Raw genomic sequence first — 18,296 nt, forward strand, 5'->3', positions numbered from 1 at the left:
TGTTTTGCACAAATACAAGTACATATATTTCATGTTATAAATATCTCTCACTTGGCATGGAAAAACAAAAGAGAAAAACCACTGTAGTAGACTTCATTGTAGTGAATGTCTAAATTTAAATAGTGGGCTTCTTACTAAATTTTGCTCTGGTCAGTTGAAGCAGGTCAGTGACGGGGATGGAAAAGGGTACTTTCACTAATGTGTTCCATGCTTCATGCTCTAACTGTCTTCATGTTTGGAAAATAAACGCTGCATCAGTGGCAGTAGAGGTTCAGCTTTGGGACTTGGTTAGATAGCAGTTTAAGACAGGAAGAAGAACCCAGTCTTTGAGCAGATTGCTGTCAACTACAAAATTTTTGTGGACTTTATATAGCCAACAGTCTCTAGTATTGTAAATGGTTTTGTTTTCTGTAGAGATGATTTGGACATTCATGGCCAGAGATGAAAAACTGAATTTTAGTGTATTGCGATACTTAAACATCACGAGTCAGGATGACTTTGTGGTCAATGAAAACAAGTTTTCATAGGTGTTAGGACACTGCACTATATGAGCAGTAGTGTGGCTGAACTTGTATGATATTATACATTAAGTTCTTCCTCTAGACTACAACAGAAGCTTTAAACTGTGTTGAAGAACCTATGCTTGCTGGGTATTTTAGAATCAGTTTATATTAACAGAACTTGATATAATCTGATAAAACTACTTTTCAAGGAAAAGCGAATGGGTATAATTACTAACATTTATTTGTCCAGCATTATTTGCAACTATACAGTTAATGAATACATAACATATTTAGTGAAGCTAGCCATGCTGTGTTCTGTGTGGTTGTGGGCAATTATTTGTAAAGTAGATCCCATGAAGAAATAAAATGTGCATGTGTTTTTGTGGTCACCTGGTGAAATTCTTTTTATTTGACATCACATCAGTGACTTGTGCAGCATTAATGATGGCATGATGATGAAGCAACACACACACCCAATCCAGGGCAGACAAAATCCCTGACTCAGACAGGAATTGAACCTGAGGCCCTGTGAGTGACGGCCAACAACATGAATCACAAGACCACGAGCTGCTAACTAGTAGATTCCATGAACCAAGTACTGCATTCTAATATCAACCTTGTCCCATGTGACTAAGCAATTAGAGGATCACAGTCTCATTACATACTTACCACATTTCATTTTTAACACCAGAATTTCAGTTGTCAGCAACATAATCCCTGACCAAACATTTTCTAAAGTGTTTAATATATTGTTACATAATTTAATGCATTATTGCAAAATATATTTCAGGTGACCTGACAATTAGTGTGAATGTCTTATACAACTATTTAGAAGCAAATTCTAAAGTTCCATGGGAAGATCTGCGTTATCTGTTTGGTGAGATTATGTATGGTGGACACATAACTGATGACTGGGATCGCCGACTCTGCATTTCCTACTTAGAAGAATTAATGCAACCTGGACTTGTGAGTATTCACTCTATCAAATCAAAATGAAGGAATAACTTTAACTATAATGCATAATATCATATGTAATATGAATCACTAGTTCTAACATTTTATAGCTATTTCAACAGTTTCTTTCTGTTTATTGTGAGTAGACCTTCTCCATAATAAACAGCATTTTCTATCAAACCTGTGCACGATGTTATTTCGCCTTGGCCACTACATTTTGTATTTTCTGTTCTGATACACAGATCTAGTTATTTTTAACTTTTTTTTATTGAGTTATCATGTAATCTTCTGCTTTCAAGATGTCATATTTTCAAATTTTCTAACAATGTGTGTGTGTGTGTGTGTGTGTGTGTGTGTGTGTGTGTGTGTGTGTGTGTGTGTGTGTGAGTGTGGGTGCGCACATGTGAGTTATGTACATGCTCATACATTCAGTGTTTCTCTAGGATTCTAACATTACTATCCAAGTATTTAAATAAAACAGTATTTTTTTATTTTTGCAAAAAATAAGATGTACTTTACAGGTGATTTAGTTGAAACACTAAAATAATATGCATCACCATGATTCAGTATTCAATCAGGTAATGTTAGAAAAAGATAATGTGAATGCCAGTACTTAACTTCATTGTTGAATAATTAGGTCCAGGGATCTCCCATTGTAAATAGTAACTTGACAACATTTCCATGCAGCTTCCAATTTACTCTTCACAGATATAACAAAAATATTCTCAAATTTTTCCAATTCTTGACCTTTCCAATCTTCAAGATCATTTTGTAACAACTTACCTGAACCATGACTTTAACAGCTGAATTAGATCTTCAACACACACTCACAAACTGTTTGTTGTGGCTGCAGCCACTGTTGGATATATAAAGAAGTAACAATAGCAGATTACTAGTGTATAATCAAAACAATTACTTTTTACAATGAAAAATTGTGTTTTTACAAATATTCAAGTGTGAATTACTCTTTACAAAAGAATGAAAATGTTTGATGTAAACCAAATTTTTACAAGTTTTGTAACATAGGTCTATACAACTATTACTATAAAGATAACCAAATTTCAGACATTATGCTTAATTATTTTCATTACTATAATTAATAGAGTTATAGGCACATTATTTCTGCACCTAATTATTTTATTAATCAATTTAAAGTGCATTTTTACAATGTTAATAACCAAGTCAACATTACCTTGTGTTTATTCTAGATCTTTCTATTCATTAATTTTACATGAAAACAACTCCACCACAAAAATCTTACTAATACTCATCCAAATTTGACAAGCTTAATACTCATCCACATTTGACGAGCTTGCTTCAAGCAATCAAAAACTTATAAATACACTATTACAAATTATTGAAATTTTGTAATTTTTCACAATGATGCAAGTGGCAAGTGGAAGGTATAGAAGGGTAGTAGGCAGATGGGAAAGTAAGAGGAGGATGTGAAGATTGAAAGAGAGAAGGGGAGGAGGATATGATCAGAGAGAGTGGGGTGGAAGAAATGGACAAAGAAAGGGAGAGGAGGAGATGAAGAGACAGAGAGAGTGGGAGAAGGAGACAGACAGATAGAGGCGGGAGAGGATGTGGTGGAGAGACAGAGGTAGAGGTAGAGAGAGGTGGACACATAGGGGGAGGAGAGGTGTGTTCAATATATGTGTCAAAAGCATACATATACAGGGTGTCTACGACCTGGGACAACCGGGAGATCCGGGAAAAACCTGGGAATTTTTTCATCCGGGAGAAACCCGGGGAAAACCTGTGAATTTTTTTGAAATCCAGGACTTTTTTCATTGTGTTTGTTCTCAGTTAAATTTTTGTTACTTTGACTGGTAAGAACCAATACTCTAACAAAGGATATTACTGTATCCTGCTACTGCAGAATAATACTGCAGCCATAAAACATGAATGAGAGAAAAAACTAAAATAAAACTTAAATTGCAAAGGAAATGCGCCATATACAGCAACACAGTGCACAGAACACAGTGCTCATACAAGCGTCTGCCAACAGCAAAATGTGTCAAAGGCTTTAGTAAGACTTTGCAATGCTTTGTAACAACAAATTGCCTCCGATGAGCATGACGTCACAACTGTTAACATTAGATTTGTTTTAGCAGTTATGAGTGGGATAATGCGCATGCGCAGTTGAGTAGTACCTTCTTCCACTTCTGGCTACAGAAAAAAAAAAAAAAAAAAAAAAAAAAAAAAAAAAAAAAAAAAAAAAAAAAAGCAGCTAGGTGCTACCGGGAAAAAGTTTACTGGCATGCCCAAGCTGCCAGATTGCGCAGCAGCCCTGGATCTAGGAGTGTGGGGGAGGGGGAGGGGGCAAATTCATATAAAACTTGTTTCACAAAGCGCCTAGCATCCACCGCACGTTGGTCTATCGATTATTCGTATGACTTTGAAACGTGTCCCTGTCGGTTTGTGAACATTGTTGAAAACATTCTGAGTTGATTTCTGAATGAACCATAAGTTGATTTGTGAATGCATGCATCGTGTACGTGATGTCTCTGTCAGTGGAATCCTCGTCACATCTAGAAATAAACTTTCCTGCAGACAAAGGGGGCTATACGAGCTGAGCAGAGTATAGCCGAACGAAAGAAAGCCAACCACTGTCTGACTATTTGGTTGATAGGGTTTGCGAATGATGAGCATTGTTACGATTACCAGCCAAATCCATAGATTCAGACTACCAGAGTGCGAATAAACGACTAACAGAGATAACAGGTAAGAGAGATTACGTATTATCTTCTCAATGTATCCAAGAAAATGAAATTTTGACAGAAAATTTTTGGCCAGATCGCAATACTAGCAAGGGCCAGTTCTACAGTCTCCGGCTAGCAGCCGCTTTAAGGTCTATTCTGGAAGTAGCGCGGAAAACGCATTGTACGAACACGTAACAATGCCTAACCGGAGAACTGGTGATTCTGGCAGAGTTAGTGAAGTTAACTAGCGAATAAGATTTGACATTGGCAGGAATAGATACGGAATTAGTGATGACAACATTGTTTGTTAGAACGAGGAAGGAGAAGAAACGGGGACATCACACAAATTATGGAAGAATAAGACGATTTCAAATTTCTATAAAAATTTCCCATTACTACTTATCGATCTCAAGCTTGAGAAACTGGAGCGTATGAGTGAAGTGTAAAACTATTTCCTAACATAAAGATTTTTACTTGTAGTAGGCCTAATAGGCATTTGATATTGGTACTTTGTGAATTATAATCTGCCGTGTTATAAAAACGACCATTTCTGCCAAAACGGTCTCGTTTATTTGGTGTGTGTTACAATTGCTGCAGTATTATAAAGCCCTGTTTTGTTTTATCTCGCAGACAGTGACAAAATACAAGTAATCAGGTCGAGAAACCACACCAGTCTTGGGTCTATTTGTAATTACAGCTTTTTCAGTATTAGACAACGACATTTCGATTTTTCATGTAGCAAAACGTTTGACAAACTTTGATGAGGTAATAGATCCTTTCGCAGAAAGGAAAGCACGCCATGTAAAGCTGTAACAAGATTAGGTAGAAAAAAATCTAGGAGCTAAAGATTGAAGAAATGTGTACTGTCTTGCTTGTCTCTTCTCCTTACTGGCTTTATGTATCCTATACTTAATTTTATGTCACACAAAGCAGCAAGTTGTTAGCTAATAGGGAATAAAGAGTGCAAATTTTCTGAAGAGTTTTTATTCTCAAAAAAAAGAAAAGAAAGAAGGGCAGGATGTCAAACTGGCAGACTGGAAGCAGGAGAGGCACCATAGGACATTTTAATTTCCACTGTCCTGAATATAGTTTGATGGAATCCAGTACAAAATATACACGTTTCAATTCCACAGAGCGAAATACAGTGACGTGCGATAGAAGAATGCTGTGTGAAGAGGTGTGGCGCTGCACTTTGGCACACTTAAGGTCAGATAACATGTCTTACAATTCCTCGGACACGTATGTTTTATGTATCAGAGTCTTCAGAAAGATGTGCGCTACAAAATGAACGTATTTTTCAAAATTCTATTTTTTTAAATTTTCGACGTCCTATCTCAAACGCTCGAGGGACGCCACTATCTTCTATTGCCCCGGTTCGGAAATATCGTAGATACGGGTCTGATGCGCAGAGCAGCCTGAGTTATAATAGGGAAGTGGGTTGTCTCCATGTGACCCGTGTTCACATTTAGTGATTTTGCTGTTTCCTCTTCGTCTACTGCACTCATGTCAAATGAAAACAAAATTGATTTCTTTGGCCGGGAGCTGTCATGTGAATTAAAATACATTCACATAATTACGGATGGCCAAAATACATTATTAGTTTCAGATTTTATTTTATTTCCACCTTTCTGACAGTCAAGCATTAATTGCCATGCAGAACAATGAAGTTATTTTTATCGGTTTGCTGAAGAAATTTTCTTTCACTAATCTTTTCCGCTGAGGCAGTCAATATTTTTGAAACAAAGGGTTTAATTTCAAACTATAGGCTAGTTTCAACTGTTCAGAGCATTTCAAGTGTACGTTTTCATTTCCTAGAATGTATGGCATTATGCCATAACAAAGAACCAGACATGAGATAACAAAGTACTGGTACCCAAGGAAATTTACATCCTGAAACAACATTGAAAAGCTTAATATAAGGTCGATGCCTACTTCACTGGGAATCTGGGACTCATTTAAAAATCAGCTCTTTGATGACGAGCTACTTAGAAGAATTTATAGCCCAGAAGATCACACTTTTATGTCGTTATTAAAAAATTTACTGGTACATTTGTGTGATATATCTTAAAATGTAATACGTGCATAAAAGCCCAATATTATATGTGAAAGCTTAGCTTCTCTTGCAGCATATGGGCCTTAGAGATCAATATTATATGTGAAAGCTTTGTTTTTCTTGTAGCAACATTATATATATTAATTGAAACCATTAACTTTTCCGTTCGCGTGTTTGCGCTACTTAACAGTGATGTTGCTATTGGCTGACTACACCACGTGTCCGAAGCTCTGAATATATGCTGTCATCGGCTGGTGAGATCACGTGACATGAACTATGACTGGCTTACAAATTCGCATCGCAATTTCGATTTCAATGCTTCGGAAAGTAACATGTGGTGCTTGGTGGAATTCGAATTTATACTTTCGCAATACGAAAATATGCAGCGTGCATGTTACTGCACATCAAACATCTTTCCAAAAGGTGTTTCATTTTCTAAAGTGCCGGGAAATTCTATGTGCATGTATAAAACAATAACCATTCAAAGGATTGATAAGTTATACAGTTCCGAGAGAAAATATACTGTCAATTAACAGGGAAAAACTATGTTCCACCCGGGAGAAAGTGTATTTCTAACCGGGAAATCCAGGATAAATCCGGGAATTTTTTTTCCTTGTCCACGTATACACCCTGATATACGAAGCCACTGGGCAAAGGCTAGTGTGACTTGTGTGTGTGTGTGTGTGTGTGTGTGTGTGTGTGTTTTCACAGAAGGTCTCTTCTCTCTCTCTCTCTCCCTCTCTCTCTCTCTCTCTCTCTCTCTCTCTCTCTCTCTCTCACACACACACACACACACACACACACACACACACACACACACACACACACAGTGAACAGTAAGTATTTAATGATAGTGATGGCCACCAGGTGAGATAAGCCATGGGCACTGTCAAAGGCTGTCTTTCACAACTTTGCCAAAGACTCTCTTTCGCAGCTCTTCAGAATTTATTGGTTTGGTCTGGGAAACATCACACCACAATTTCAACTTAGAGTTGGGCACAGAAATTTGTTCAAAATTTGTCCCTTAGATGAGTCACTTAACAGTTGTCATAACTGCAGGTCTGTGGCCGTTCCACAGTGGGTTTTTTATTGTTTGTCTCTGCCACCCCAGAAATATGAGAAAAGTAGTAAGCCACAAAATTTTTTGTGCCTTTTATGTGGCGGATGACTGTTGTCAACTGGCTTATGAATGCAGCATATATCAAAAATGTCTAAGTGAACATTTGTCACTAACGTTCTCAAATGCAGGGGTAATGGGTTTTTGATCTGATTAATAGTCGAGCTTCTATTTGAGGTCAGAAGTACCTGACTTTCTTGTATATTTCCATCAATTCACTATCATATGTACTCCACCTCTATTGGGATGGTTGTAAATTTTTAGAGAAAATCTTTGGTGGTCACCAGTGCTGATGTGAATGTTGGTTGTGCGTTACACTGATTGCCAAATGACTCACATCAATGGCTGAAGCAAGGTGTGCATGAGGAAATGGGTGAGTGAGTAACACCACCTGGCTTAAGTTCACTTGGGGGTCATGGAATGCCTTCTCCATTTTGGGTGTCCATTTAACAGATCAGCATCCTGTGGCATCATGGTCTGCAAGTGCACCCACGAGCTCTGTCTGTACAGCTGCCGTTATGGGAAGGTGATGTCGGTAAAAATTTTTCATTCCCAGGAAGCATCTCAATTGCTGATAATTTGCTTGTTTCAAGAGAGATTGTAACATTGTAACTTTACCTGTTAATGGGCAAATGTCATTGACCAAAACAGTGTGGCCCAGGAAGGTAACTTTACTCTTCCACTCCTTGGTCAAACAGCTACCAGCATATATTGCACAGATGTTGTTCACCCACTCGAGCACGACCCAAGAACACCAAAATTTAATACAAGTATGTGATACAAAAGTTCTTTAGTACCTGCTTAATGAAACGTTGCTGAGTCTGGGCAGTATTTTTTAGAACAAAAGGCATGAATAAAAATTCAAATAAACCAAATGGTGTGATCACCTCAGTCTTTGATATGTCACTAGTAGCGACTGGTATCTGATTGTATGCTTTTTCACAGTTAAGGGTTCTAATTTTCAAAGTCAAGGATTCTAAAAACTATTGTGCTGGACAGCATACACATGAGGTCCTTCCTGTATGTTGGGCACCAGACACCTGTCCTGGATTGTTACTGTGTGTAATGTCCAGTAATCACCACATGGCCTGCACGAACCATCTATCTTGTGAACAAGGTGTAGGGGCAAAGATCATGAGCTGTCCAACTGGCAAATAACTCCAGACTGTAACATTTCCTCAAAAATCGCCTTCATCTCTATCATCTGTTCTGGTGTGATTCTATGTGTGAGTAGTGAGACTGGCCATCCTGGTCCAGTACAGATGTAGTAATTGATGCAGTTACAGTGAACTTGTATTTGCAACTCATTTGCTTGCTTACTTCATGGTCTTCATGTTGCAGTTGTGCTGTGTGTCTTTGAGGGGCTTAGGCTGTCTGTAATTTGTAGCACACTCTAAGCTTGATTGTCTCTAGCTCCTGCTATTTTACTTCTGTCTGCTAAACTTAGCAACTATGTTCCCTGCCCTAATGCAAAATGTGCTATAAAGTTGGCACCTAATATAGGTTTGGTGACACCAGTGACTACAAAAGACCACATGAACTGATAGAAGAAACCAACGTTGATGGTGCACACTTTGTATCCATAAGTGTTGATCATGGAACTATTAACTGCCTTCAGTTGTGGTGTAATGTCTGTCTTGTTGTGTGGTGTGTGGCTAACAGACAGCATGCTGATGGGTGAGCCAGTGTCCACAAGAAACACTGGGCAGGTATGCCACTCTGCCACATGCAGTCTTTTCAGCATAGTAGAATATGTGTACAGCGGTAGCTTCTGACGATAGCATGCAGACACCATACTGTCATTGTGGACTCTCTGAGCATCTCAATAAATGCACAGTGACATACATTTTGCAGTGTACTGTCCAAAACATTTATGATACCAGCATACCTCATGAGAGCCTTTCTGCTGTCATTGTGGTTAACATACTAGTGGCATCAACTTGAACTGGCCCTGGTTTTGACAATTGGCACCTTGTCATTGTTTCTGCATGTGCAGCTGCATTGCCATCACTTCCACTGTGGCTGCATTGCCATCACTTCCACTGTGGCTCTTAAATCTTGAATTTTGTCGGAAACAGTTGATGGGCATTGTTGTGTGATGGCCGCACAGTCCACAGTTGTAACCTCAGGTGGTTTTGGCCAGCAGTAATCGATTCTGTCAGGCAGGTCTGTTGATGTCATTGCAATTGCTGTGGGTGGCTCGAGTGTTACATAGACTCCCTCTGTGGCCTGCAGTAATTTGTTGGATTGTCTATCCTTGTATCCTGCCAACATTTTTTGTACTTGTGTCGGTAGTTGTTGCAACCAAACATGAGGCAACAAATTGTCAGGAACTCCAGAGCTGTCTACTAAGTTGCGCAGATGTTGCCAGAATTCTGATGGTGTCTTGTCACCGGATTTCTCCTGATAAAGTACATGGCTCACTCTGAGGTCATAATCCAGTCCCGTCTGTATTATGGGAGCCTAGCTTATGGTTCAGCATCCCCTTCTGCGTTGTGGGTGCTGGACCCAATCCTTCACAGCGGGATGCGCCTTGCCACCAGTGCTTTCCAGACCAGCTCTGTGAACAGCTTATTTGTGGGTGCAGGTGTCCCTCCACTGCAGTCACGGCGCCAACGTTTACTGGCCGCTTATGCTGCCCATGTTTTTAGCTTGCCCCGACATCCTAATTATCATCTCCTGTTCCCGCAGTTGGTCGTCCGTCTCCCAGAACGTTGGCCCCGGTCGGGTTGTATGATCGCCGTCTGCGTCAGAGAGCTTCTCTCCGGGCTTGGGGTTTTCCATCTCCCACCTCCTTTCCGGGCCCCTCCACGTACACCCCCATGGTGTGTGCCCTGCCCTTGCCTTCGGCTCGAATTGGCACAGGGCCCGAAGAACTCAGTCCCTCCGGAGGCCTTCCGCTGCCGCTTTTATTCCATCCTCACCACGTATCAGGGTTCTGGCGTTGTTTACACTGACGGTTCGTGTCGACTATGCTCTAACTCTAGGGGACCATTCCGAACAATGTTCATTGCCGGCTGGCTGCAGCGTTTACACTGTTCAGCTGGTCGCCATCTTTCGTGCCCTAGAGTATATCCGCTCCTGCTCAGGTGAGTCCTTCGTTATCTGTAGCGACTCCCTGAGCAGTTTACAAGCTATCGATCAGTGCTTCCCTCCCTCTTGTCCGGTGATGGCTGTCCAGGAGTCCCTGCATACTCTTGCCCATTGCGGCCGATCTGTGGTCTTTATGTGGGCCCCAGGCCATGTTGGGATACCCGGCAATGAAAATGTTGACCGCCTGGCGAAAGAGGCCACCAGTGCCACAAAATTTTTGAACTATGGGACACTGAATGGCGCAACCTGCCCATGCCAAACAAACTCCATCATCAAGGAGACGACGACTGTGTGGCGGTCCTCCGCGCAGGTCTCTCACAAGGAGTCTGTCGTCCTCTGCCAGCTACGCATAGGGCACACCCGGCTGACGCACGGCCTCTTATTGCGTCGTGAGGACCCCCCTCTGTGTCGCTCTGTGGCTCCGTTTTGTCTGTGGTCCACATTTTGTTGGAGTGTCGCCTTTTAGCTGTGTCCAGGCAGACGTTAGCACTGCCTGATATGCTCCATGCCCTTTTAACAGCTGACTCTGCCATGGGGGACTTAGCTTTGCATTTTATTCGGGCAGGGGGCTTTTATCACATGATTTAAGTGTTTGTCTATATTTTGTGTCGAGTCTGGCCTTTGGCCTACGGATTTAGTCTGAATTTTGAATGTGTTCTCGGTGATTGGCTTTTCCTTTTTTGTCTCTATGCTCGGCCAACCACTGTCACACTCTGTGTGATTGTAATTCTTTTCGTCTGTTCTTTGTCTGAGTTTATTTTTACCTGTGTCATCTGTTGTCTCCATTATCCGTTTTTTTACTCTGTGTATGTGTTTTTAAGTTTTTGGAACAAGGGACCGATGACTGTTGCAGTCTGGTCCCTTTAATCCCACAAACCAACCAATCACTCTGAGGTCAATGAACTTCGTATAGTGAGAGATCAGCTATTCTTTCAGCTTATTGTAAGCTCTGTCTGGTGGCAGGTGCACTAAAATGCTAGACACCTTTGTTACAGTTTCTTGGTCAACATTGCTTATCACCAGTGTAAACTGTCATGGTCATTATCTATCTTTTGCTGCTGGAATGTGTTCTCCATTACCTGAACTATGTTTGCAGTGATGGTGGTGTAAATGGAGGGCTTTTAATTGCAATCATAATGGGGGTGAGCCACTGAAACATCTTGTTGCTCTGAACTGTGATTGTGGCTCCACTATAGAATTCTGGTCACCACACAGGATCATTTATTTGAGCTGGCAGATACTGTAAGTCTATTTTAATATTGTCTGTCACCTGGGAAAAAGTGTCCACTGTGTTACAATGTGTAGGTGTTGCAGAGTTAATGCCATTTTTGTTGTCCTGTATGGAACTCATACCCAAATGTATTGTAAATGCTAGCTCTGAAATCTCTATGTCCTTCTGAAGTTTGTTAATTTTGTCAGTGATCTCGTGGAATAACTTGTCACCATTGCACGTTTTCACCCGTGTGTATTTAGCTGCTTGCAGCCTATGCCGTTTGCTGAAAGATACAGAAGTTTTTAGATGGTGTCGCCAATTATTTGGCTTCATAATTTATCTACATAAATAACTGCAAGTAATTCTGGAACATACATAAGTTACTTTTATATCTGAAAGCAGAATATACAGTGATGATTTATAAAAACAGACTTACAGCATCAGAACTTCTATAATGCGGCAAAGATAACAACTCAAAATATGCCAGAGAGTTCATGTATACCACCTAGTGTATTACTCTTACAATGTACAAGTACACAAAAACGGATCACTGTCATATTTATATGTTCTCTGATGTATTTTATGATGTTGTTGTTGTTGTGGTCTTCAGTCCTGAGACTGGTTTGATGCAGCTCTCCATGCTACTCTATCCTGTGCAAGCTTTTTCATCTCCCAGTACCTACTGCAACCTACATCCTTCTGAATCTGCTTAGTGTATTCATCTCTTGGTCTCCCTCTACGATTTTTACCCTCCACGCTGCCCTCCAATACTAAATTGGTGATCCCTTGATGCCTCAGAACATGTACTACCAACCGATCCCGTCTTCTGGTCAAGTTGTGCCACAAACTTCTCTTCTCCCCAATCCTATTCAATACTTCCTCATTAGTTATGTGATCTACCCATCTAATCTTCAGCATTCTTCTGTAGCACCACATTTCGAAAGCTTCTATTCTCTTCTTGTCCAAACTATTTATCGTCCATGTTTCACTTCCATACATGGCTACACTCCATACGAATACTTTCAGAAATGACTTCCTGACACTTAAATGAATACTGGATGTTAACAAATTTCTCTTCTTCAGAAACACTTTCCTTGCCATTGCCAGCCTACATTTTATATCCTCTCTACTTCGACCATCATCAGTTATTTTGCTCCCCAAATAGCAAAACTCCTTTACTACTTTAAGTGCCTCATTTCCTAATCTAATTCCCTCAGCATCACCCGACTTAATTAGACTACATTCCATTATCCTTGTTTTGCTTTTGTTGATGTTCATCTTATATCCTCCTTTCAAGACACTGTCCATTCCATTCAACTGCTCTTCCAAGTCCTTTGCTGTCTCTGACAGAATTACAATGTCATCGGCGAACCTCAAAGTTTTTATTTCTTCTCCATTAATTTTAATACCTACTCCGAATTTTTCTTTTGTTTCCTTTACTGCTTGCTCAATATACAGATTGATCAACATCGGGGAGAGGCTACAACCCTGTCTTACTCCCTTCCCAACCACTGCTTCCCTTTCATGTCCCTCGACTCTTATAACTGCCATCTGGTTTCTGTACAAATTGTAAATAGCCTTTCGCTCCCTGTATTTTACCCCTGCCACCTTTAGAATTTGAAAGAGAGTATTCCAGTCAACATTGTCAAAAGCTTTCTCTAAGTCTACAAATGCTAGAAACGTAGGTTTGCCTTTCCTTAATCTTTCTTCTAAGATAAGTCGTAAGGTCAGTATTGCCTCACGTGTTCCAGTGTTTCTACGGAATCCAAACTGATCTTCTCCGAGGTTGGCTTCTACTAGTTTTTCCATTCGTCTGTAAAGAATTCGTGTTAGTATTTTGCAGCTGTGACTTATTAAGCTGATAGTTCGGTAATTTTCACATCTGTCAACACCTGCTTTCTTTGGGATTGGAATTATTATATTCTTCTTGAAGTCTGAGGGTATTTCGCCTGTTTCATACATCTTGCTCACCAGATGGTAGAGTTTTGTCAGGACTGGCTCTCCCAAGGCCGTCAGTAGTTCCAATGGAATATTGTCTACTCCGGGGGCATTGTTTCGACTCAGGTCTTTCAGTGCTCTGTCAAACTCTTCACGCAGTATCATATGTCCCATTTCATCTTCATCTACATCCTCTTCCATTTCCATAATATTGTCCTCAAGTACATCGCCCTTGTATAGACCCTCTATATACTCCTTCCACCTTTCTGCTTTCCCTTCTTTGCTTAGAACTGGGTTTCCATCTGAGCTCTTGATATTCATACAAGTGGTTCTCTTATCTCCAAAGGTCTCTTTAATTTTCCTGTAGGCAGTATCTATCTTACCCCCAGTGAGATAGGCCTCTACATCCTTACATTTGTCCTCTAGCCATCCCTGCTTAGCCATTTTGCACTTCCTGTCGATCTCATTTTTGAGACGTTTGTATTCCTTTTTGCCTGTTTCACTTACTGCATTTTTATATTTTCTCCTTTCATCAATTAAATTCAATATATATATATATATATATATATATATATATATATATATATATATATATATATATATATATATATATATATATATATATATATATCTCTAAAAAGAAAGATGATGAAACTTACCAAACAAAAGCGCTGGCAGGTCGATAGACACACAAACAAACACAAACATACACACAAAATTCTAGCTTTCGCAACCAATGGTTGCCTCGTCAGGAAAGAGGGAAGGAGAAGGAAAGACAAAAGGATATGGGTTTTAAGGGAGAGGGTAAGGAGTCATTCCAATCCCGGGAGCGGAAAGACTTACCTTAGGGGGAAAAAAGGACAGGTATACACTCGCACACACACACATATCCATCCACACATACACAGACACAAGCAGACATTTGTAAAGGCAAAGAGTTTGGGCATTTTTTGGGCAGAGATGTCAGTCGGGGCGGATGTACAGAGGCAAAGATGAAGTTGAAAGACAGGTGAGGTATGAGCGGCGGCAAATTGAAATTAGAAATTAGCGGAGATTGAGGCCTGGCGGATAGCGAGAAGAAAGGATATGCTGAAGGGCAAGTTCCCATCTCCGGAGTTCTGACAGGTTGGTGTTAGTGGGAAGTATCCAGATAACCCGGACGGTGTAACACTGTGCCAAGATGTGCTGGCCGTGCACCAAGGCATGTTTAGCCACAGGGTGATCCTCATTACCAACAAACACTGTCTGCCTGTGTCCATTCATGCGAATGGACAGTTTGTTGCTGGTCATTCCCACATAGAACGCTTCACAGTGTAGGCAGGTCAGTTGGTAAATCACGTGGGTGCTTTCACACGTGGCTCTGCCTTTGATCGTGTACACCTTCCGGGTTACAGGACTGGAATAGGTGGTGGTGGGAGGGTGCATGGGACAGGTTTTACACTGGGGGCGGTTACAGGGGTAGGAGCCAGAGGGTAGGGAAGGTGGTTTGGGGATTTCATAGGGATGAACTAAGAGGTTGCGAAGGTTAGGTGGACGGCGGAAAGACACTCTTGGTGGAGTGGGGAGGATTTCATGAAGGATGGATCTCATTTCAGGGCAGGATTTGAGGAAGTCGTATCCCTGCTGGAGAGCCACATTCAGAATCTGATCCAGTCCCGGAAAGTATCCTGTCACAAGTGGGTCACTTTTGGGGTTCTTCTGTGGAAGGTTCCGGGTTTGAGGAGATGAGGATGTGGCTCTGGTTATTTGCTTCTGTACCAGGTTGGGAGGGTAGTTACGGGATGCAAAAGCTGTTTTCAGGTTGTTGGTGTAATGGTTCAAGGATTCCGGACTGGAGCAGATTCGTTTGCCACGAAGACCTAGGCTGTAGGGAAGGGACCGTTTGATGTGGAATGGGTGGCAGCTGTCATAATGGAGGTACTGTTGCTTGTTGGTGGGTTTAATGTGGACGGACGTGTGAAGCTGGCCATTGGACAGGTGGAGGTCAACGTCAAGGAAAGTGGCATGGGATTTGGAGTAGGACCAGGTGAATCTGATGGAACCAAAGGAGTTGAGGTTGGAGAGGAAATTCTGGAGTTCTTCTTCACTGTGAGTCCAGATCACGAAAATGTCATCAATAAATCTGTACCAAACTTCGGGTTGGCAGGCCTGGGTAACCAGGAAGGCTTCCTCTAAGCGACCCATGAATAGGTTGGCATACGAGGGGGCCATCCTGGTACCCATGGCTGTTCCCTTTAATTGTTGGTATGTCTGGCCTTCAAAAGTGAAGAAGTTGTGGGTCAGGATGAAGCTGGCTAAGGTAATGAGGAAAGAGGTTTTAGGTAGGGCGGCAGGTGATCGGCGTGAAAGGAAGTGCTCCATCGCAGCGAGGCCCTGGACATGCGGAATATTTGTGTATAAGGAAGTGGCATCAATGGTTACAAGGATGGTTTCCGGGGGTAACAGACTGGGTAGGGATTCCAGGCATTTGAGAAAGTGGTTGGTGTCTTTGATGAAGGATGGGAGACTGCATGTAATGGGTTGAAGGTGTTGATCTACGTAGGCAGAGATGCGTTCGGTGGGGGCTTGGTAACCAGCTACAATGGGACGACCGGGATGATTGGGTTTGTGAATTTTGGGAAGAAGGTAGAAGGTAGGGGTGCGGGGTGTTGGTGGGGTCAGGAGGTTGATGGAGTCGGGTGAAAGGTTTTGTAGGGGGCCTAAGGTTCTGTCATAATGGAGGTACTGTTGCTTGTTGGTGGGTTTAATGTGGACGGACGTGTGAAGCTGGCCATTAACCAAACAGCCCTCGTCAAAGATTTACTGTCCTACACCCGTACTCTCTGCTGGAAATATCACTTTGCCACGAAGAAAAATGATCCTAATCCTACTCCTAAGGATCCAACTCCCCAAGACACTATCCAAATTGAACCATGCCTGGAACAGTTCCGTCCTCCGTCACAGCGGGACCCACCTCCTCTTCCTCAAAATCACCCTCTCCTAACCTTCCAGGAATTTCTGACTTCCAGCCTTGCCTCTCAATCCTTTTTAAAAAACCTTAATCCTACTCCCAACATCACCACTGCTGAAGCCCAGGCTATCCGTGATCTGAAGGCTGACCGATCCATCGTCATTCTTCCGGCGGACAAGGGTTCCACAACTGTGGTACTTGATCGTCGGGAGTATGTGGCTGAGGGACTGCGTCAGCTTTCAGACAACACTACTTACAAAGTTTGCCAAGGCAATCCCATTCCTGATGTCCAGGCGGAGGCAGAACCTTAGGCCCCCTACAAAACCTTTCACCCGACTCCATCAACCTCCTGACCCCACCAACACCCCGCACCCCTACCTTCTACCTTCTTCCCAAAATTCACAAACCCAATCATCCCGGCCGTCCCATTGTAGCTGGTTACCAAGCCCCCACCGAACGCATCTCTGCCTACGTAGATCAACACCTTCAACCCATTACATGCAGTCTCCCATCCTTCATCAAAGACACCAACCACTTTCTCAAACGCCTGGAATCCCTACCCAGTCTGTTACCCCCGGAAACCATCCTTGTAACCATTGATGCCACTTCCTTATACACAAATATTCCGCATGTCCAGGGCCTCGCTGCGATGGAGCACTTCCTTTCACGCCGATCACCTGCCGCCCTACCTAAAACCTCTTTCCTCATTACCTTAGCCAGCTTCATCCTGACCCACAACTTCTTCACTTTTGAAGGCCAGACATACCAACAATTAAAGGGAACAGCCATGGGTACCAGGATGGCCCCCTCGTATGCCAACCTATTCATGGGTCGCTTAGAGGAAGCCTTCCTGGTTACCCAGGCCTGCCAACCCGAAGTTTGGTACAGATTTATTGATGACATTTTCGTGATCTGGACTCACAGTGAAGAAGAACTCCAGAATTTCCTCTCCAACCTCAACTCCTTTGGTTCCATCAGATTCACCTGGTCCTACTCCAAATCCCATGCCACTTTCCTTGACGTTGACCTCCACCTGTCCAATGGCCAGCTTCACACGTCCGTCCACATTAAACCCACCAACAAGCAACAGTACCTCCATTATGACAGCTGCCACCCATTCCACATCAAACGGTCCCTTCCCTACAGCCTAGGTCTTCGTGGCAAACGAATCTGCTCCAGTCCGGAATCCTTGAACCATTACACCAACAACCTGAAAACAGCTTTTGCATCCCGTAACTACCCTCCCAACCTGGTACAGAAGCAAATAACCAGAGCCACATCCTCATCTCCTCAAACCCGGAACCTTCCACAGAAGAACCCCAAAAGTGACCCACTTGTGACAGGATACTTTCCGGGACTGGATCAGATTCTGAATGTGGCTCTCCAGCAGGGATACGACTTCCTCAAATCCTGCCCTGAAATGAGATCCATCCTTCATGAAATCCTCCCCACTCCACCAAGAGTGTCTTTCCGCCGTCCACCTAACCTTCGCAACCTCTTAGTTCATCCCTATGAAATCCCCAAACCACCTTCCCTACCCTCTGGCTCCTACCCCTGTAACCGCCCCCGGTGTAAAACCTGTCCCATGCACCCTCCCACCACCACCTATTCCAGTCCTGTAACCCGGAAGGTGTACACGATCAAAGGCAGAGCCACGTGTGAAAGCACCCACGTGATTTACCAACTGACCTGCCTACACTGTGAAGCGTTCTATGTGGGAATGACCAGCAACAAACTGTCCATTCGCATGAATGGACACAGGCAGACAGT

At 42.3% G+C, this 18,296-nt stretch overlaps 1 protein-coding gene across 1 annotated transcript in view; it reads left to right on the plus strand.

Annotated features, from left to right (window-relative positions):
* The window catches only part of LOC124606003 (dynein beta chain, ciliary), an 809,537-nt gene that overhangs the window by 737,928 nt on the left and 53,313 nt on the right, over positions 1-18,296 (plus strand). The window contains exon 76 of the mRNA XM_047137965.1: positions 1,294-1,469. Within this exon, the coding sequence (XP_046993921.1) occupies positions 1,294-1,469 (176 nt within the window). The remainder of the gene's footprint in view (positions 1-1,293; positions 1,470-18,296) is intronic.

Source organism: Schistocerca americana, chromosome 3 (genome assembly GCF_021461395.2).
Source record: "Schistocerca americana isolate TAMUIC-IGC-003095 chromosome 3, iqSchAmer2.1, whole genome shotgun sequence".
NCBI lineage: Eukaryota > Metazoa > Arthropoda > Insecta > Orthoptera > Acrididae > Schistocerca > Schistocerca americana.